General features: G+C 55.4%; 1 protein-coding gene across 1 annotated transcript in view; it reads left to right on the forward strand.

Annotated features, from left to right (window-relative positions):
* MYT1L (myelin transcription factor 1 like) overlaps positions 1 to 18,127 on the forward strand; it is a 272,202-nt gene that overhangs the window by 116,513 nt on the left and 137,562 nt on the right. Inside the window, exons 3-4 of the mRNA XM_039256014.1 lie at positions 4,535 to 4,691; positions 17,992 to 18,046. Coding sequence (XP_039111945.1) covers positions 17,992 to 18,046 — 55 coding nt within the window. The 5' untranslated portion in view covers positions 4,535 to 4,691. The remainder of the gene's footprint in view (positions 1 to 4,534; positions 4,692 to 17,991; positions 18,047 to 18,127) is intronic.

The raw sequence follows: 18,127 nt of genomic DNA on the forward strand, positions 1-18,127 counted from the left end.
CCCTCCTCCCTCCCCCTCCTCCTCCCACCTTCCCCTTCCCCCTCCTCCGTCCTCCCACCTCTTCCCCCTTTCCCTCCTCCTTTCCTCCCTCCTACTTCCCACTTTTGTTCCACAAATAGTACCTCCGTGCTCCTTATCTGCCACGGTGTGTGACGTACTAATGACACACAGTCCCTAACTTCCTGCAAAGACAAATACCAAAATCAAGAGAATGTATAACTGTGACAAAAACTAATGTCAGCATAGAAAATAGTACTCTTTTATTAATATTTTTATTTATTTCTGAGAGAGACAGCGTGAGCAGGGGAGGGTCAGAGAGAGAGGGAGACACAGAATCGGAGCAGCTCCAGGCTCTGAGCTGTCAGCACAGAGCACGACGCAGGGCTCAAACCCACGAACCGTGAGATCATGACCTGAGCTGAAGTCGGATGCTTAACCGACTGAGTTACCCACGTGTCCCAGAAAATAGTATTCTTGACAGTTTAAAATGCAATTGAAGAACTCAAAGATAAATTTGAAGAAATCTCTCAGAAAGTAGAGAAAACAGAAAAAGATTTAAAAAATACGAAAGCAAAGATCTCGGGGGGGTAAATGAGACACTACAAATCCATTTAGGAGAAATCATCCCCTCCCCACCCCAAATACATTAAAAAGCAAAAAAATTCCTAAGGAGGGAGCGATCATCAAAGAGAAGAAAGTTCTGTCAGGTTGGCCTGTCTGAAGAAGACCCCACAGGCCACGGGGTGGGGACCACATGCCTGTGACGGGACAGGCCTCAGTGGCGGGTGCTGTGTCTGCAGCCGTGACTCCGTGGCCTCAGGGGCCTTGGGGCCACGTGCTGACAGTGAGGGATGCTTCCAACACGAGCCTCAGCCGGAACTCATCCCAGGCCAAGGTCAACACACAAGGGGCGCGTGGGGGTGGGGGGGAACTGTGCCCCGGCCTCAGGCGCCGGACGCAGGGCTGAGGAAGCGGGAGCCGCCGCGGGCAGGTGGCCCCTTGCGGCTGGCCATGAGCACCGCGCCCCCATCAGTCCGTCAGTGCGTCTCTCTCCTTCCAGGCTCTCCATTCGGACTCTGTGAATGTGCATTTTTCTAAAGCAAATAAACAGAACTAAGTTAGGTCTGAGACCTTGATTTCCCAGAGGGAATTTCTGCCACTGACTTAGGATGTTAAAAAAAAAAAAAAAAAAATCAAGAACTAGAGGGCGCCTGGGGGGCTCAGTCAGTTGGGCATCTACTTCACCTCAGGTCATGATCTCGTGGTTTGTGGGTTCAAGCCCCAGGTCGGGCTCTGTGCTGACAGCTCGGAGCCTGGAGCTGCTCCAGATTCTGTGTCTCCCTCTCTCTCTGCCCCTCCCCTGCTTATGCTCTCTCTGTCAAAAATAAATTAACATTACAAATTTTCTAAAAAGTAAAAAATTTAAAAAAATTTAGGAAAAGAGCTAGTTTGTCAGAAGAGGGCCCTGGGACGATGGGGGTCCGCCGGTCCCTGTCCCTCCTGCGAGCACTCTCCCCCGCGCACGCGAGCCACCCCGCGACAGCAGCACGTGAACACGCCAGCTCTCGGCAGGCGGCGGCCCCGCGTCATCACTCCTGTTCGTCCGTTCGCTCCTGTGAAGGGCATTGTCTTCTGTGCCTTTGTTATTAACGAGGCATAAGCCCACAGACGAAGTCGCTGCAGGGGTGCGTAACAACGGGCAGAGATCGGAATCTCGAATCCAGTTTAATTATGCTAAGAAAGCGAGTGGAGCCATGAATCACTGTTTGCCTGCCATTCATCAACATAGAGTTTAATTGTGGAATTTAAATATTATGAGCTATTTATATGTGTATTTCTTGATAATATTACTAACATTCAGTTGAATATTAGCTGTTTGCAAATGCTTTTTTTATAATTATGGTTTCATAAAAGTATTTATTTTTTTAATTTATTTATTTAAAATCAAGTTAATTAACATACAGTGTAGTATTGGCCTCAGGAGTAGAACCCAGTGATCTGTCTGTTACATACGAAACCCAGTGTTCAACCCAACAAGTGCTCTCAAAAAATTAATAGAACTACCCGTGACCCAGCAATTGCACTACTAGGTATTCATCCAAGCAAAATAAAAATGCTGATTTGAAGGGGCACATGCACCCCGATGCTTATAGCAGCACTATCGACAGCAGCCAAAGTGTGGAGAGAGTCCAAATGTCCATCAGCATTTCATTTGGATGAGTGGATAAAAGAATCTATTTTAAAAAGGCAAACATCTGCATATGTCACGGTATTAACACTGGGCATGTTGTCGATGTATTGTTTTGCTTTTTGTTTTAGTAGATTATGTTGTATTTGTCTCAATTATCAGGGTTCCTCTTTTTATTTCTTTTTTTTTTCAATTTTTTATTTATTTCTGAGAGAGAGAGATAGAGAGACAGGGTGAGCAGGGGAGGGTCAGAGAGAGAGGGAGACACAGAATCTGAAACAGGCTCCAGGCTCTGAGCTGTCAGCACAGAGCCCGACGCGGGGCTCGAACCCACAGACTGTGGGATCAGGAGTTGAGCTAAAGTCAGTGCTTGACCGACTGAGCCCCCTGGCGCCCCATTTATATCCTTTAGTACATTTAATGATGACTATAGGGCTTCTGTTTTACCCAAACATACTGGTTTTTCTCTTTTTTTTCCTCCTGCTCCTTCGTATTCTCTATTTTTCTTTATACCCAAAACAAATTATTTTTTCACATATTTAAGATTCCACAATATTGATCCTAACCTCCCTCTATTGTTTCTTTCATTTTCCCCTGTGTTTGTGTAGGAACCTCTTCCCCATCTTGCTTTATAGTGAGTCACTCAGAGTCAGGCAGAGGGAAGGGTGAGCCCTCAGTGAATGCGGGCTGGATGCATTTGAGGCGTTCGTTAGCTTTGTGGCTGCTCGCAGTATCCAATCATAAGTGGTCACTGTGAGTGAGACACTGAAACTCGGAGGGATTATGCAGGTGGATCAGTAAGCCGGAGACGACAGCGGCGGTGACGGGCATTCGTACACATACTGCCGCTTCCTGAGCGTTTACGTACAGGAGGCCAGGCCCCTTCCGTGTGCAGCATCATCTAATTTAGAAACTGAAAAATTCTAGAGAATGTAATGCTTATAAAACAGCAAGCTCAGGTCATGAGGTGATGACTGGTAATGATTTAACAACCCCAGTCAGCCTGCTTTCAGATCCTTTAACCATTGCACATTTTATGGGGCGCCTGAGTGGCTCAGTCGGCTCAGTGTCCAACCTTTGATTCAGCTCAGGTCATGATCTCAGGGCTCATGAGCCTGGAGCCTGCTTAGGATGCTGTGTCTCCCTCTCTCTCTGTCCCTCCCCCACCTGCGCTCTCACTCGCTCTCTCTCTCTCTCTCAAAATTAAACAAACATTAAAAAACTAAAACAAAATAAAAGAACACATTTTACTGGTTGGCTGAGCCACTTGTATGTCCTAATCTAATCACTTAGAATCCGTCCTGCACCTGTCAGCGGGAGTGCTCCCTGCTTGTGTCTGTTTTCCCTTCTCCTTTTCTTTCCCTCCCTCCCTCCTTCCCTCTCTTCCTTCCTTCCTTCCTTCCTCTTGTCATTTGAATCAACAACCCACTACTGAGCAACCACGGGATGCAGGCAGCTAAGATACGGAAGCCGGTGGCGTTGACCCTGCCCTCGGGTGATGCACGTCCAGGGGGTTTGCGCCATAAGACAGATGGTGAGCTCACAGTAAGGCTTCACGGAGATTATCAAATCCTAAGCAGTAAGTAGGCAGAAATGCTCTTGTTTTAAGTGGCAAGGTTGAAAATAAAAAGACAAATGCTTTCTCTTTCTGGGAATTTATGACTTAAATCTCCTGTGGTCTACACGCTTGTGTTTTGGGCAAGACACGCGAGCTCAAACCCTTACCCACTGCCTGTGTGGGTGAAGTCACTCCTTGGGAAGATGAATATGCCTGGAAAGGATTTACAGCTCAGTCCCCAAAGGTCAGCAGAAGCAGACAGGGACGCCGGTTCCCAGACGACGGGAAGGGATTGCTGAGCTCTGAGGAAAATGGCTTAATGACCTTTGTTTCTTATTTAAGCCCGGTACCTACTTGCCTGTTGTTCACACAAAGCAATTTGACATGACAGCTTATTGCGCGCGTGTTATGTGGCCGTCAACGTGAAGCTGGTTAACTGAATTGTCAGTGTTATAATCTCTGCGAGGGCGCCCGGGGAGATCCTGGACCACAGGGACGGGAGTTCTAGAACCTTCTCAGGTCCAGCACAAGGTCTCAGACTGCAGAGTTGACTTTGCCGACGGGGGTGGTCCGTGAGCAAGTCCCTGGGGGGCCCCTTTCCCAGAGCCCCAGGTCCAGGAGAATGCTTGCTGGGGGGCCCCCGTCCATGGGCAGGACAGATGACACTTGGTTCTGGGAAGTGGGCACAAAGTCCACGTCCGCCGCTGCCACGGGATGCCTCCATGTCCGTCTCCTCCTCACATGCTACAAAGTCACAGGCACTTCACACTGTGGTTCGTGTCTTGCAGATGGAGAAATGGAGGCACAGGGAAATTAAGTGACTTTGCCACAGTCCCAGGCTGGGGAGGACCAGGAAGAGAACGTAGAGGGACCCTGACCCTGGGCCCGTGTCCTGCCCACGGAGCCACACTGCCTCCCTTCCTAGGAGAGAAGACGCCCTGCAAGGTACGCGAGCCCCTAAGCCCCGGGTTGCATGCGGTCCAGTCCGCCCTGGGGGGACGTCGCCTGGGCCACCAGTGTCAGGAACGTGTCCTCCCTCTGGGAGAGCAGCTCGCACCCCTCCTGGGCCCTCCCCCGCCCTCATCACAGTGTTCCTGCCTTCTCCGTCCACCCCGCCTCCGTCCTGTCCACCACCTCTCCCGCTCCGGGGGCAGACGCACCCCATCCTGGGACTTCAGAAGAGAAAGAGAGATACTTTCTCCCAGTCCTTCCGGGGCCAGGCTCTTGGCCTTCTGCTGGCCTCCTTGGCTGCCCGTCCGCTGTGAGGCGCGTGGAAGCCGGGCTGCTGTCCGCCCCCCTCACTGAATCTCCTCTCCCAAACCCCGCCTGGGTCTCACGAGCACCTGCTCCAGACACTGTCAGGGTAGAAGGGGCTGTAAGCACCGAGCAGACCCACCCCCAGATTCCGATGGATGAAACTTCCGGGACAAGCCCCAGCGAGGCTATGTCATCCGTGCTGGACCACTTCCCAGCAGGGGTCGAGGTGGCACCGATGAACTGCACGCAACATTCCCCCTCAAAATCCCGTGGTCACAGCTGAATGCGCCTCCCTCCCCTCCCCACACTGCCCTAGGACTCTCTCCTCTCTTGCTTTCTGTTCCAAGCTATTTCCTTAGGTGCCCTTCCCATCTCTTGATAGTCCCGTCATCTTCTGTCGATGCGCCATACCCCACTCCTGCCCTTTGAGGGCCCCTTGAGGTGGGGGGTGAGTCTCATCCGGTGGCAAATCCCTTCCCTTAGAAGGAATGATGAGTACAAACGGTGTCCCACGGGGAGAGCAGCCACACAGTCACGAGGGCAGGGACGCCCAAGACAGCGCCGCCCACTCACGCGGGGAGAGTGGGCGCCACACGGTCTAAGGATTTCCTCTGGACCTACTGTGCGCTTGCACGCCCGCCTGGCCGCCCTGTAGAGCTCACAGGGACACCGTCCTCTGTACCGTTTGCATGAGGCTCAGGGGGCAAAGACACAATAAGTAGAAAAAACTAAACCTCATGCTTAAGACACCAAGCCCAGCCCTTCTCCCCCAAACCCCTGAATATCCCCCACTTACTGGTCTCTGAAATACTTTCATTTCTGAACGTTTTCTGTGGATGGTGCTCCTCTCCCCTGAACACAAGGACGCTTACACACAGACATGAGCTTCTCTACTTCTGTTCTTTCCCCTTTTCACTTTGTTCTCCCCTTAAAAAATAAGCAAAACATTTTTTTTAAACTGGATTTTAGAAGCACAGACTTCCGGTTATAAAATAAATGTCACAGGGATGAAAAGTATAGAAGAGGGAATGTAATCAGAAATGTTACGATAATTGTGTGGTGACGGCGGCTGCCTACCGCAGCGAGCCTTTCGCGATTCACCTGAGTGTCAAGTCCCTGTGCCGTGCACCACACCTGACACGGTGCATGGCGAGGAGACTTCCATTTAAGATGAAAAAGTGGGTTAAAAAATTCCAAGCTAGAAGATCACTTGGATAATTAGAAATACTTAAGTAAATAGACAACTCTACGCATACTATTCTGGGTCAAAACATATTTGAATCTTTGCAGTTTTTTAAAGGTTTTATTTTAAAGTAATCGCCACACCCAATATGGGGCTTGAGCTCACTACCCCAAGATCAAGGGTCACATGAGGAGGGATGAGTACTGGGTGTTGTGTGGCAGCCAATTTGGCAATAGATTATATTTTAATTAATTAATTAATTAATTGAGATACATAACAAAAAAAGAGTCACATGCTCTTCCAACTGAGCCTGCAAGGCACCCCTTGAATCTTTGAATTTTATTTTTTGTGCCACTTTATCAAAATTTGGGTTGGGAGAAGTGAAGGTAGAAAATGCTGGCTACAGGCCAGATACAGTCTCAGAGCCGACAGAGCTGAGCTTATGAATATAGCACCTCCTCTACTACTTATTAAAAGCTGTTCTTTGGTCACATTTGTGGGGTTTTGTAGCTTCAAAAGGAGAGGTGTGGCTTCCGTGGCACTGCCCCCCGAGGGCGCCTGAGTGGAGCAGCTGTTCCGTAGAGGAGGGGCTGGGCGGGCTGGGGGAGGACGCCGAGCAGACCCGCGTGAGGCCGCACACGCCCAGCGCTGGGGCACGGGCACTGGCGGGAGGACGGAGGCCCCCGGGACATCACGGCCGAGCGGGAGAGCCCGCAGCTCTTTCCCAGGGACTGGCTGGGTCACCCACGCTTTTCACATATACGTGGCAGGAAATACCACCAGCCAAGGGGAAAAAAGCTACCAGAACATACTCCCAACAGATAAGATGGGTAAACGGATTAACACCTTAAATGTACAAAGAGCTATTGCAAATTGATGTGAACATTTTAAAAATAGGCCAAGAGTGAGAATAAGGGCTTCTCTGTAGCCAGAATGCCAGAGGCCACATGTGGGAGGCGCTGACCCTCGCCCGTGGCCAGGGGAAGAGAGGTGTGAGCCACAGTGAGCTAAGTCACTCCCCTCGGCGAAAGTGAGACTTGTGTGGTCCGTTGTTGATAAGCTCTTAGAAGAATCGTCGCACATTACCAAAAAGTGCAGGGATTTGAACATCTTCCAGAAGTACCGAAAATATCTTCTCGGAGAACTCTATTACAGAAATACGCACAAAGACATGTGTGATATTTATTGCACTTCTTTTTATAGTGGAATAAAACAAATAACTGAAATAAAACAACCTCAATGTCCATTAGTGGGGGAATTTACAAGGATGCTTGGATAAATTACAGGACAGACATTCTGGGGAATACTACACATCCATTCAAAAAAGGAGTCGAGTCCACGGGCATTGGCCTGGAGAGAGAGCTGCGACTTCTAGTAAGTGAAAATAGCAACTTACAGAGGAGTTGGCGTAGCTCGGACTCTTGCACCTGAGGGAGTCAGCAGGGCAGCGCTGAGGGTTCTGGCCTGGACTCCACGAGCGAAGGGGACGACGGTGTCTCAGCCGACAGCCTCTCGGAGGGTCGGGCACCCGGAAGAGCCTGCCGTGACTCAGCCTGCACAGTAAGGGTCTGAAGGGGCACCTCACCCAGGGAGTAGGAAGGGACGGCCATGAAACTGCCACACGGGGGTGATGCGACCAGCAGAGAAAGGACAAATGTGATCGGGTTTTGGGCTGACGGGATGAGCACTTCATGTATTCAGCAAACCTTCCACGGTGAGGCAGACAGGCCGACGACCAAGAGCCCACGCTGTGCCGGGAGGAGAGCGGCGAGGGCGACAGACGTGGGGACAGGAAGCAGGGGCACGGCTTGGGAGACCCCGGACTGCAGGCAGACACGGAATGTGGCTCGGAGGTGGATTCGCGGTGAATGACGGTGCTCTGGGAGCCACTGGGCATGGGGTCCAGGCTCACCTGAGATCAGAGAACCCGTGTGCAGCCAGGTGCCTGCAGTGGCATAGCCGTGTCCCAAGCGGGTGTGGCCTGGGCACAGAGCCCTGAAGGAGCAAGAGAGTCGGGTGCCACATGCTTTCCTGAGGCAAGAGCTTCAGTGAGACTTAGCGGGTGTAGGACGTGGCCGCTGGTGACCTTGGAAGTGACACCCAATGGGGTGTAAGCCGCCTGGAGGCCTCTGTGGGAGCAGCCTGGCCGCAGAGGATGGAGGGGCGTGGCACCTGCTAATGGTCAACAAGGTCAAGGGTGGAGGGACCTGAGCCCAACGGAAGCACAAGAGCCGGGTGAGAGGAGCAGACAGAACATTCTAGAAAGAAGGGACTCCCCCACCCCCCCATCTCAGGGAAGTAATCTCTGAGATCGCGATCCCCGGTGTGGCCTGGGGCAGGACTCGGACGTGAGCTCCAGCCCAGGCGTGTCTGGCACGGCCAGGCCTGACTGCTGCCACCTACCAGCCTTGGCAGCTGCTACCAGGCAGGATCCAGGGGACACAGGAAGCACACGGACGGCCCGCGGTCAGGACATGGGGGCGCCCAGAAGCGTCCTGAAGGCAGACTTCTCTGTGGGGGGCCGGCTGGTCGGGGCTCAAGGCCGACACCAGGCTGGTGTGTGGGTGACCCCGCTTGCTGTGAGGAGAGAGCAGGCAGAGTCCTCAGGACGGTGGCGGCCGTGGGGGCCTCCTGACGGGAAGACCCGGGTGGCTACACGCCGCTCCCCCGCGCCAGCCAGCCTTCGCCTGTACGACCCGTGGAAGACCGAGCTGACCACGCGGCTGGGCGTGATGTACGGCAGCCTGTGCCGCGGTTCTGGGCGCCCGAGCCGGGACTTGGGTCCGAACCACGCTCAGCAGGCCAGGCGACACCTGGCGCTTCACCCTAATGCTCTTCAGTTACTTAGGATCGTCCTTCCCAGAGTGCTCGCAAAGCTGCCTTCTCTGATCTCCCAACACCCCGAGCTCCACGAGGGAACGAGGAGACAGGGAAGCGCCCAGGTTAGCTCCCTGTCCAAGGTCGTGCAGCTGCGGGACACGAAGACCCTGGCCCGGGGGTTCAGCTCCAGGACCCAGACCGCTGCGCCCTGCTCGGCACCGCTTCTGGAAATGCCGCACGGCCGTCTTGTGGTTTAGCACTTGGCCGTGTGTTACAGGGTCTTGTTGGCCAGTCTGCCCTCTCCTTGACCTGCAGCTATTTACGGGTCTTTTACTTACAAGAAAAAGCACAAACACAGAGGAACCGGGGAATAAAGGTCTCGCTCTCAAAACCAACTGGCTGGTCTCTACGTGGTTTGTAAATTGTAATCCGCTGCCACACAGGAGAAGGCGTGGGGGACGCTGTCACGGTGTGTCCCCAGGAGCCCCTGCGACACGGGCTCCCCTTCTCCTCGTCCCGAGGGGATGGGACGTGCTGCGACCCGCCAGGAAGGAGACTGAGGTTATTGGCGCCCTGCGGGCTGAGATTGACGGGTTTTATGTCAGATCCTACTTGTCTGGGAAAACACCAACTATCAGTCAGTGCACTGGTCGTAGCCTGTTTTGAATATTCGTTCTTTACTTAGTATTTGTGAACGGCCCCTTCCTAGGTAGGAATATTCCTGTCTAGAAAGTAGTTCACTTTTTTTTTTCCTTCTCTTTACTCTGTGGAACCTCTTCCCCATTTCTGAGAAAGTTTGCCCAACATCCACGTGACCTTTAAGGGAATTGTGATATTTTTATTTAACACAACTCGGCCAGTGTTTATCAAGCAACCGTCCTGGGCCAGGCACCAAGCCGGGCTCACCCGCCAGCTTGCCCCGGAGCGCTGTGAGCCCCGGGCACCCACCCTGTGCACGGTGCCCCGTTTCCCGGCTCCCGGGACCGCCCCCCTGCCCGGCTTGGGATGATGCGTCTCCAGCCCTGATGTAATGTTAGCTGGACTGAGCGAGGTCGTCGAGTCCCTGACACACACGCACACGCACGCACACACACGCACACGCACGCACACACACACATGCGCGCGCACATGCACCCTGAACTTCTGGCCCTGGGTCGTGCGGAGGCTGCCCTCCGGAGCTGTGCACCCCTGGACTGGCCCACATTCTCAGAGGCCCGTGCCGTGCTGGGGTCAGTGGAGGTGATTAAAACTGCAGAGAACATAACAGCACACCTGCATCACAAGGGACACGTGTGCCCCAGCTTGGCTGTCATGTGCTTCTGCCTGGCCCGCGCCCTTGGGGACGCGTGCCACACCTGGAAAATGGGGGAAGGAAGGAAGCATTCCTCATGCACCAGACGCCATGCTAGACCGCCCCACGGAGTCATTCCATCCGAGCCTGTCGGCCGCCCAGGCAACCAGCAGGAACGTCACGGGTGAGAGAACCGTGACCCACGGAGGACCCTGCCTGGCCTCACGCCGTCAGCAGACGTGGAGCCGGCCGTCACACCGCGGGCCACCTGCCCCCGAGACTGCGTCCACGCTGTGACACGGCCACACTTCCACCTGGGCGGCCGGCTGTGGGATCTCACTCCCTGGCTCTGGCCTGCAAGGCAAACCCGGAGACGTTCAGGAGGCCCTGCCCGCGTGCCCCAGCTGCACCGCCCACCGAGGCCTCGGCCGACGGCCTGTGTCCCAGAGCCAGGAGGGGAACCAGCAGACCCTAGGAGACTCGCTGAGTTCCTGCGACGTGTGTGACCTCCGGGCCCTGGGACCTAGATGCTTTCCTCAGACTGGGGTGTCCCCCGGGGCAGACAGCGGCGGGCAGGGCAAGGCAGGCAGCGAAGCTACTGCAGCGGATGGAGAGAACCGTCACGCCCCTCGGTGGCCTCTGTCACCACAAGGCACAGCATGGACGAGGCCTCGGGCAAGGACTCGGGCGGCGGCCATGTACGAAGCCTGCCTCGCGCCGGCTGTGGCCGACAGAAACTGAGTGCGGGGTTTCCAGATCCTCCTGCTTTTCCAGAGAAATCAGAGATGCAGAACTAGACATAAAACCCCCGGATTTGTAGGTGTTGCCTCCGTGGGTTGGGCCTGAGAGGCCAGAGAACGGTTCTGGGCCCGAGTCCCGGCCGGCGGGCTGGGAGAATCGTCCCGCCTGCGCCCTGCGTTCTGACTCTTGGCACTTTCCGCCAAAACTTGCTCGTGGGGTAAAGGGATGCGATGACCGGCAGGAGCACAGCTGAACCCAGAGAACCCCGTCCGTCTTCGGGCAGATGCAGCTCTTTTCTTACTTTTTCACTGAGGCCAAAAGAGCAATAGCAACTTTACCAAAAACTAAGGCACCTGATTTGGCGTCTCACCCGAAGCTCTGGAAACACTCACTTCCCTGCTCAGCCGTCCCACGCTTGAGTAAAGACCACGCCGGGACCACAAACAGCAGCGCAATATGGGCTCTGCCCCCAGACCCACCTGGGGGCGCCGGGCATCCCCACGGTCGTGACGGACGATAGAACTGGGAAGTGGATTTCTTACGGAGATGCCACGTCACCCAAATGGGAGGGAAACCAAACGGGGTCATTTTGTTAAAAGCCACCACCTTCATCTCCCTGGAGTCGCCTTTGAAATTCAGGTTTGGTTCCCGACGCAGCACTAGGTCCCCGGCTCCCACGTGGCTGTGAGGAGGCCGTCCCAGGGCTGCTGGCGGCCAACCCCCCATCCTCCGAGGCGCCCCGCCCCGCGACCACCCCGCCCCGCGTGCTCCGAGCAGAGGCGTCTCCTGCCTGCGAGGGAGGGAGACTCCTTCTCAGTCCTGCGTGTGTATCACAAAAGTTCTAAAGCCGTAATAAAATTATTAATCAACAGTGGAACTGAGCAAGCGAACCTTTAGCTCCCTGCGTTCCTTCCTTCACTCGCTCCTTCACTCACAAAACCACAAAGCCCAGATGTCACCTGTCACCTGTCCGCTGCCTCAAGAGTAAGATCGTCTTCCGCAATTTCCTTCCCCTACGTTCAGAGGCTGGGGCGGAGCGAACCTCCTTATGGCTGCACTCATCTCTGCTGGGACGAGCCTGTCCCCCCCCACACAGGCCTGGGGTCAGGGGTCCGCATGGGCCCCTTGTGCAGTCGTCTCAATTAGCAGCTTCCCCAGCACCTTGCTCTCCAGTCAACGGCGTCAGGACCACAGGTGTCCCGTCAAGGGCTCCTGTGACGGGCGTTGTCATTGCCGACCGCATTGCCCTGGGATTTTTCTTAGGATTTGTTGCATTATTTTTAAAGTATTAAGTCCCAAACTCAATACAGAAATCTACTGAGCGTTCGCCAGTGACGCCAGTGACGCCCGCAAGTGTGGCCTCCCAAGGTTCCCTGATGGTCCTCGACGGGTGCCTCACCCCAGTGAGCCTTGAGCCCCGAGAGCAAGCGGCTTCCCAGATTTCCCAGGCTGCTGGCATTTCAGCTGTCCTGTGGAGGTGTGCCAGAAACTTCCCACCTGTCCCGGAGACCCAGGAATTCGGCTTCAAAGCCTGCTTTTGCCCTGGGAGACAGCACAGATGCTGGTCACGTGCGTACTGCTTCTTTCGAAGACGTGGCCCCTCCCCTCACTCCCGCGCCCACGGCGTGATGGGCCGTGCCCAGAGCAGTGCAGTGACGAGGACTTTCCAGAGCTCTCTCAAGACCACGAAAAGCCCAGAGGGTCACGGGCTCACCTGCCTGCTCTGTGCTCCATGTTTTCCCACCACACGGCTGGGCGTCTGTGCCCACGGTTCCGGGCTTGCATCTGGGGAACATGTGCATCTATAAGCGCAACGTGCGTTTATAAAGAATCTCTAAACGTTTGTGCGTGCCGCCTACTTGAACTTATTCACAAGCCTGCAACATAATTGGCTCCCAAGTCTTCTCATTTAAATGACCCTCAAATATGCTCGTTCCTGGGGCGCCTGGGTGACTCAGTCAGCTGGGCGTGCAACTTCGGCTCAGGTCATGATCTTGAGGTTCATGGGTTCGAGCCCCACCTCAGGCTCTGTGCTGACAGCTCAGAGCCTGGGGCTGCTTGGGAGTCTGTGTGTGTGTTTCTCTCTCTGCCCCTCCCCTTCCTGTGCTCTGTCTCTCTGTTTCAAAAACAAATAAACATTTTTAAAAAATATGCTCGGTTCTGTGATGTCCTGCAGTCCGTCCTGATATGTGTGTGACGCGGGTACAGCAGACATTGGCCCTCTGGGTCACCGTGTCGCGCTCTGCACCGTGTCCCAGGCCAAGGGGACACAGCTGCTCCCTCGCCCTCCTCTTTGCCCAGAGGACTCCTGTGTCTCCCGCCCCGCTGGCCCCAAGCCCCCGCTCACCATGCACACACGGCCCGGGGTCGGTCAGGGTGAGGAGGCGGCGGGCATGGGCCGCCCCCCCCCGGAGGGGGTCTCACTGGCTACAGTCCTCGCTGAGAGAGACTAGGAAGGGGGAGGACACATGGGAGCAGACTCAGGGGGGCCTTCCACCTGCTTCATTTGCCTAATTTTTCCTCATCTCCATCCGGGGGGGCTGGAGACCTCAAATTGAAACCATGGCCTGAGCTGGAGGCGCTTCCATCTCTCCTGACTTTGCGGCTTCTTAACGACAGGCCATCCTGTCACTTAATGTAAACACTGGACAGAAATCCCAAAATTTAATGTATTTGCACGACTTTAAATTCAGTAAAAAGCAGAACATTTAATCGTATTGTGGGAAACAACTTTTTTACTTTAATGTGTATTTTTGAGAGCTACAGAGAAGAGACAAAGGCAGAGCACAAGCCGGGGGAGGGGCAGAGAGAGGGAGACACAGAATCCGAAGCAGCTCCAGGCTCTGAGCTGTCGGCACAGAGCCGGACGCGGGGCTCAAACCCACAAACCGTGATGCTTGAAGTAAGATGCTTGACCGACTGAGCACACAGGCGCCCCGGGAAACGACTTTTAACTGCAATAGTATTTATTCTAAACACAATTCAAGGATGACAACAACATATATTTCTGACCCCTGCCAATCTGTACGGGTGGGTTTTTATGAGCCGAGACCTCCGTGGGAGCGAGGGGCCGCGGGGGCGGTAAGAGTTCACGGGCACAGAAGTGCACGGACGGCACGGGCGCACTCTGATCTGCACACTGGTGCTGCGGCCGTGTAGAGTCCCCAGACCTCGCCACCCACACGCCGCTCGGTAACGGAACCCGCTTCTGCACGCAGCCCACTCCTGATGGTGCTAATGAGCAGTGAAAGGACCCGGTGCTGAGCAGCGGGAGGTGAGAGATAGGGCCTGGCTAATTGACAAAATGGGTAATTGCTTCCTGAATAATTGAGGGGCGTCTCTGGGGGAGGGAGCTCAGGGCTCTGCTTGTGTCCAGTCAGGGCGGAGCTGTACCCCAGGGAGGCTATGACCCCGTCCTTCCCAGCCTGGCCCCGCTGGAGGGCGCAGGTCACCGGTGTGTGGGGCGCGGGGTGGCCGGCAGGGAGCCCTCGCAGGGCCCGACCCCCTCGCCCCTCCCTGGGGTTCACTGCCGTGGCCTGAGGAGCAGTCTCTAAGGGCTGGACGGACTATAACGAATGTGTGAGGTTTTGATGTCGTTAATACCCTACGATGTTCATGAGGCTCAGCCTGAAGAAAGTGTGCGCTTCGTGGGGTGGGGGCGACCGAGGGAAAACTCAAGTCATAACGCAGCCTGATTCCGAGGGTGAAGTTCCCGTGTGATGAAGGAGTTCCCTCTCCCTTCAGCAAATCAGTGTGATAGCTTTCGTTGGTCCCAAAGTAAATGTCTTACGTCTGAGAGTTTTCTTTAAGAATAAAACCATTTAAAATTCCCAAGAAAAGGCTCTCCTTATCTTAAAAATGAGCGCCCGACTTAAAACAAAAGCGTTCGTGCTGAGGTTCCGCTTTCCAGTGTGACTTGCTGGCGAGGGCTGGGAGGGCGGCGAGGCAGTGAGAGCGGGGTTACCTGTCGGGGCCCCAGGGAGGGGCAGACCTGGGGTGTAAGGAGGACGTGCTGGACCCCGAGTGGCGCCCCCACTGAGGCCCCGGAAGGCCAGGCGCAGAGGCACTAGAGGAACCGACTGGGACGCAAGGTCCCCCTTTGGGGACAGGGTCTGTCCTAGGCTGCGGCCAGTGGCTTCTACAGGGGGTTTTCCCGTCAGAGGCTGCAGAGCCTGACCGTCTGGAACGAGGGTGAGCGGCCCGCGTACTCCTGGAGGGGATGGGGCAGCCCGTGCCCCGCGAAGGAGGCCCCGCAAACCCCGCAAACCCCGGAGCCCTGCCCTCCTCGGGTGCCCTGAAGGAGACCCCATGCCTGCAGACCCCAGGGTCTTTGCACATCCCCTTCACTCTGCCTGGGACACAAGCACCCCGCCCACTTTTAACCTGAACCCAGCAACTAATCTTTAAAACTCAGGTCAAATCCCACTCCTCCCCAAAGAGCTCCCACCCCTCCAGAATGGGTGGGATGCAGCGTGTCCAGACTTCTCGTGCCCCAGTGAGAATGGCTGTCAGCTTGTCTGCTCTGGGGGAAAGTCAGTGCTCAGTTTTGAATCCCTTAAAGAATAGGATTTCGCCCCATTCTTACTGCACCCCCAGTCCTACGACAGGTGCGCAAGGTGGCAGGAAACAGAGCCGTGACCTGGTGTGCTCTCCTTCACCTTCCGGAGCGTGAGCACACCAGTGCTCCGTGTACATGGGCCCCGCCTGCTTTGCTAACGTTCTACGGGGCTGGGCGCAGCGTGCAGGCGCTCGGAGGTCTCCCGCCTGTGCCCGGGCTGTGGTGCCCGACGAAGGGCGGGAAGGTGGGCACACAGACGCCTGCATCATACTGATTTTTCTTGAAACACTCCTCACATCCATCTTCTTCCTGCATCTCTCTTCCCCCGACAAGCGCATTCCTGGTGGGGGCCACCCCATGGTGGGGGCTGGCGCCACAGGGCTCCTTCTCTGAGCACCACCCATCTCTGCTGACACACCCCTCCCTGCTCCCACCACACGCTCTCACCCCTGCTAGATTAATTTTTGTGCAATACGCTCCTGAGACAACCCTCAAGGACAGGCAACAGCTGTCCACCCAGTGCGGCAGCAGGGACCCCTCTGGGTCTGCCAGACCCTGGACTCGCCCCCCACTCCCCGCGGCCAAGGCCCCCAGCCCCGTGGGGCACCGTGACCCGGCTGGGCCACCCGCGTGACGGCCAGCTTCCCAGAAACACACCCACTCACTCGTCACTCTTTCACCCACGACTGGGTTTCTAGTGTGTCCATACAAGCGTAAAACACGATCTGTTTCTTGCTTCGACACTCATTCAGGCAGCTCTTAAGTCGAGAAGATTTCCCCACGAGGCCTCTTCTCGGTGACCCGCCTCACGCCGGCTGCGCGCTTTCTCAAATCCGTATTTTATGGAGTCTGGCACAACCCTACATCTGCACACACACACCTTCTGCTCATTAAATGAGCTATGTTTTTATTATCTGTGTGTTCCATTTGCTGCCGTCCTCTGCGCACTGATGGTCTGGCGGCCGGTCGACAGAGCGTGACTCGGGAGCGTGGTGTCACGCCGCCTAGCGTTGCATCCGCGGAGAGAGCCACGGCTCGCCAGCAGCTGCCGGCAACGGCGGGTCTGCCCTGCTCTCCCGGTGGGAGTCGGACGGGGCGCGTGGCCCTGCAGCCCTCTGCCCCACTGGGGCCTTCTGGTCCTAAACCGCGGGGAAAGTGAACTGCGAATGGGGGACACTTTGAGCCCCAGTCTTCTGCCCCAGGTGCTTGGGTGGGCCAGGGCATCACAGGTGAGGCTGAAATGCGCTGTCCTCATGATCAGAGGGGCCACTCTCCTCACCGCTCTCCTCCCATCTGTTCTGCTGAGAGACTCTCTTACTGTGCGGCTGGGCCCTGTGTAGATTGTCCAGACTCACGGAAATACTGGGGGCAGAGCACACTAGTGCACGTCCACCCAGCCAGCCCTGGTCCCTTGGCTGAAAACTGATGTGTGGGGGCACCCGGGGGCTCAGTCGGTTAAGCATCCAGCTTCAGCTCAGGGCATGATCTCGCGGTTCGTGGGCTCGAGCCCCGTGTCGGGCTCTGTGCTGACAGCTCAGAGCCTGGAGCTGCTTCGGATTCTGTGTCTCCCTCTCTCTCTGCTCCTTCCCAGTTTGTGTTCTCTCTCTCTCTCTCTCTCTCTCTCTCTCAAAAATAAATGAATAAACATAAAAAAACAAAAAAAGATACTGTGTAGAGACAGGTGGCGTGGATTCAGGGCCCTGAGCCAAAACTTGTAGTTAGATGGTCTCAGGCAAGTCCCATCTATAAAATAGATGTAAAGACACGTTTCTTAGAAAATTGTGAGAAGCAGACACGGTAATACATGAAAATGGTCTGTAATCCCTGACCTGTGAAACGGGCTGGTTACTATGAGCAAAGGGCCTTGTCCCTGGAAAGCATCCTAATGATTTAGATCAGTGTGGACAGTGATTACACCCAGAACTAGATGACATGGCATCAGCCCCCACCTTAGACATGTCCGGCCGCACCTGCCTGCTCCCGTCTTACCTGTGTGATCAGATTAAACTCGGGGTTCCGAGGAGTTTCCAGAATACACGTATGAACCTTCCTGCAAACGTAATGGCTCTCAGGTTCTGGGTACAAAGTGTAGCTTGGAATTAACCCTCAGGTGTCCAGATCAGTCTTTGAGAAGGGTAAGCAGGCTGCACCTGAAGCACCATCAAAGCCCGGCCATTTCAGAGGGTGGGCCTCCCGGTCAAGCGCTCCCTGCAAGGTCACGGTCTGCTTTGTTAAGTAACACAGTTAGATTGCCTGATGCTTGCCCTCCATGTCGCTCTCCCGGAGGGGTGCCCCCCATGTCGCTCTCCCGGAGGGGTGCCCAGAGCCACTAAAATGCCCGTGGTCAGCCGCACACACTGCTGACCGAGCTGACCGCCTGCTCGTCTATCCGCAGATGGAGGTGGACGCCGAGGAGAAGCGTCATCGTACACGGTCCAAAGGGGTTCGAGGTACGTCCGTGCTTCCCCAAGCCCCTGGAGGCCCCACTCAGGGTCCCTTCACCTGCGGACCCCTGCCTGACACCACCCTCT

This window comes from Hyaena hyaena, unplaced genomic scaffold, assembly GCF_003009895.1.
Source record: "Hyaena hyaena isolate Hyena2069 unplaced genomic scaffold, ASM300989v1 scaffold_552, whole genome shotgun sequence".
NCBI lineage: Eukaryota > Metazoa > Chordata > Mammalia > Carnivora > Hyaenidae > Hyaena > Hyaena hyaena.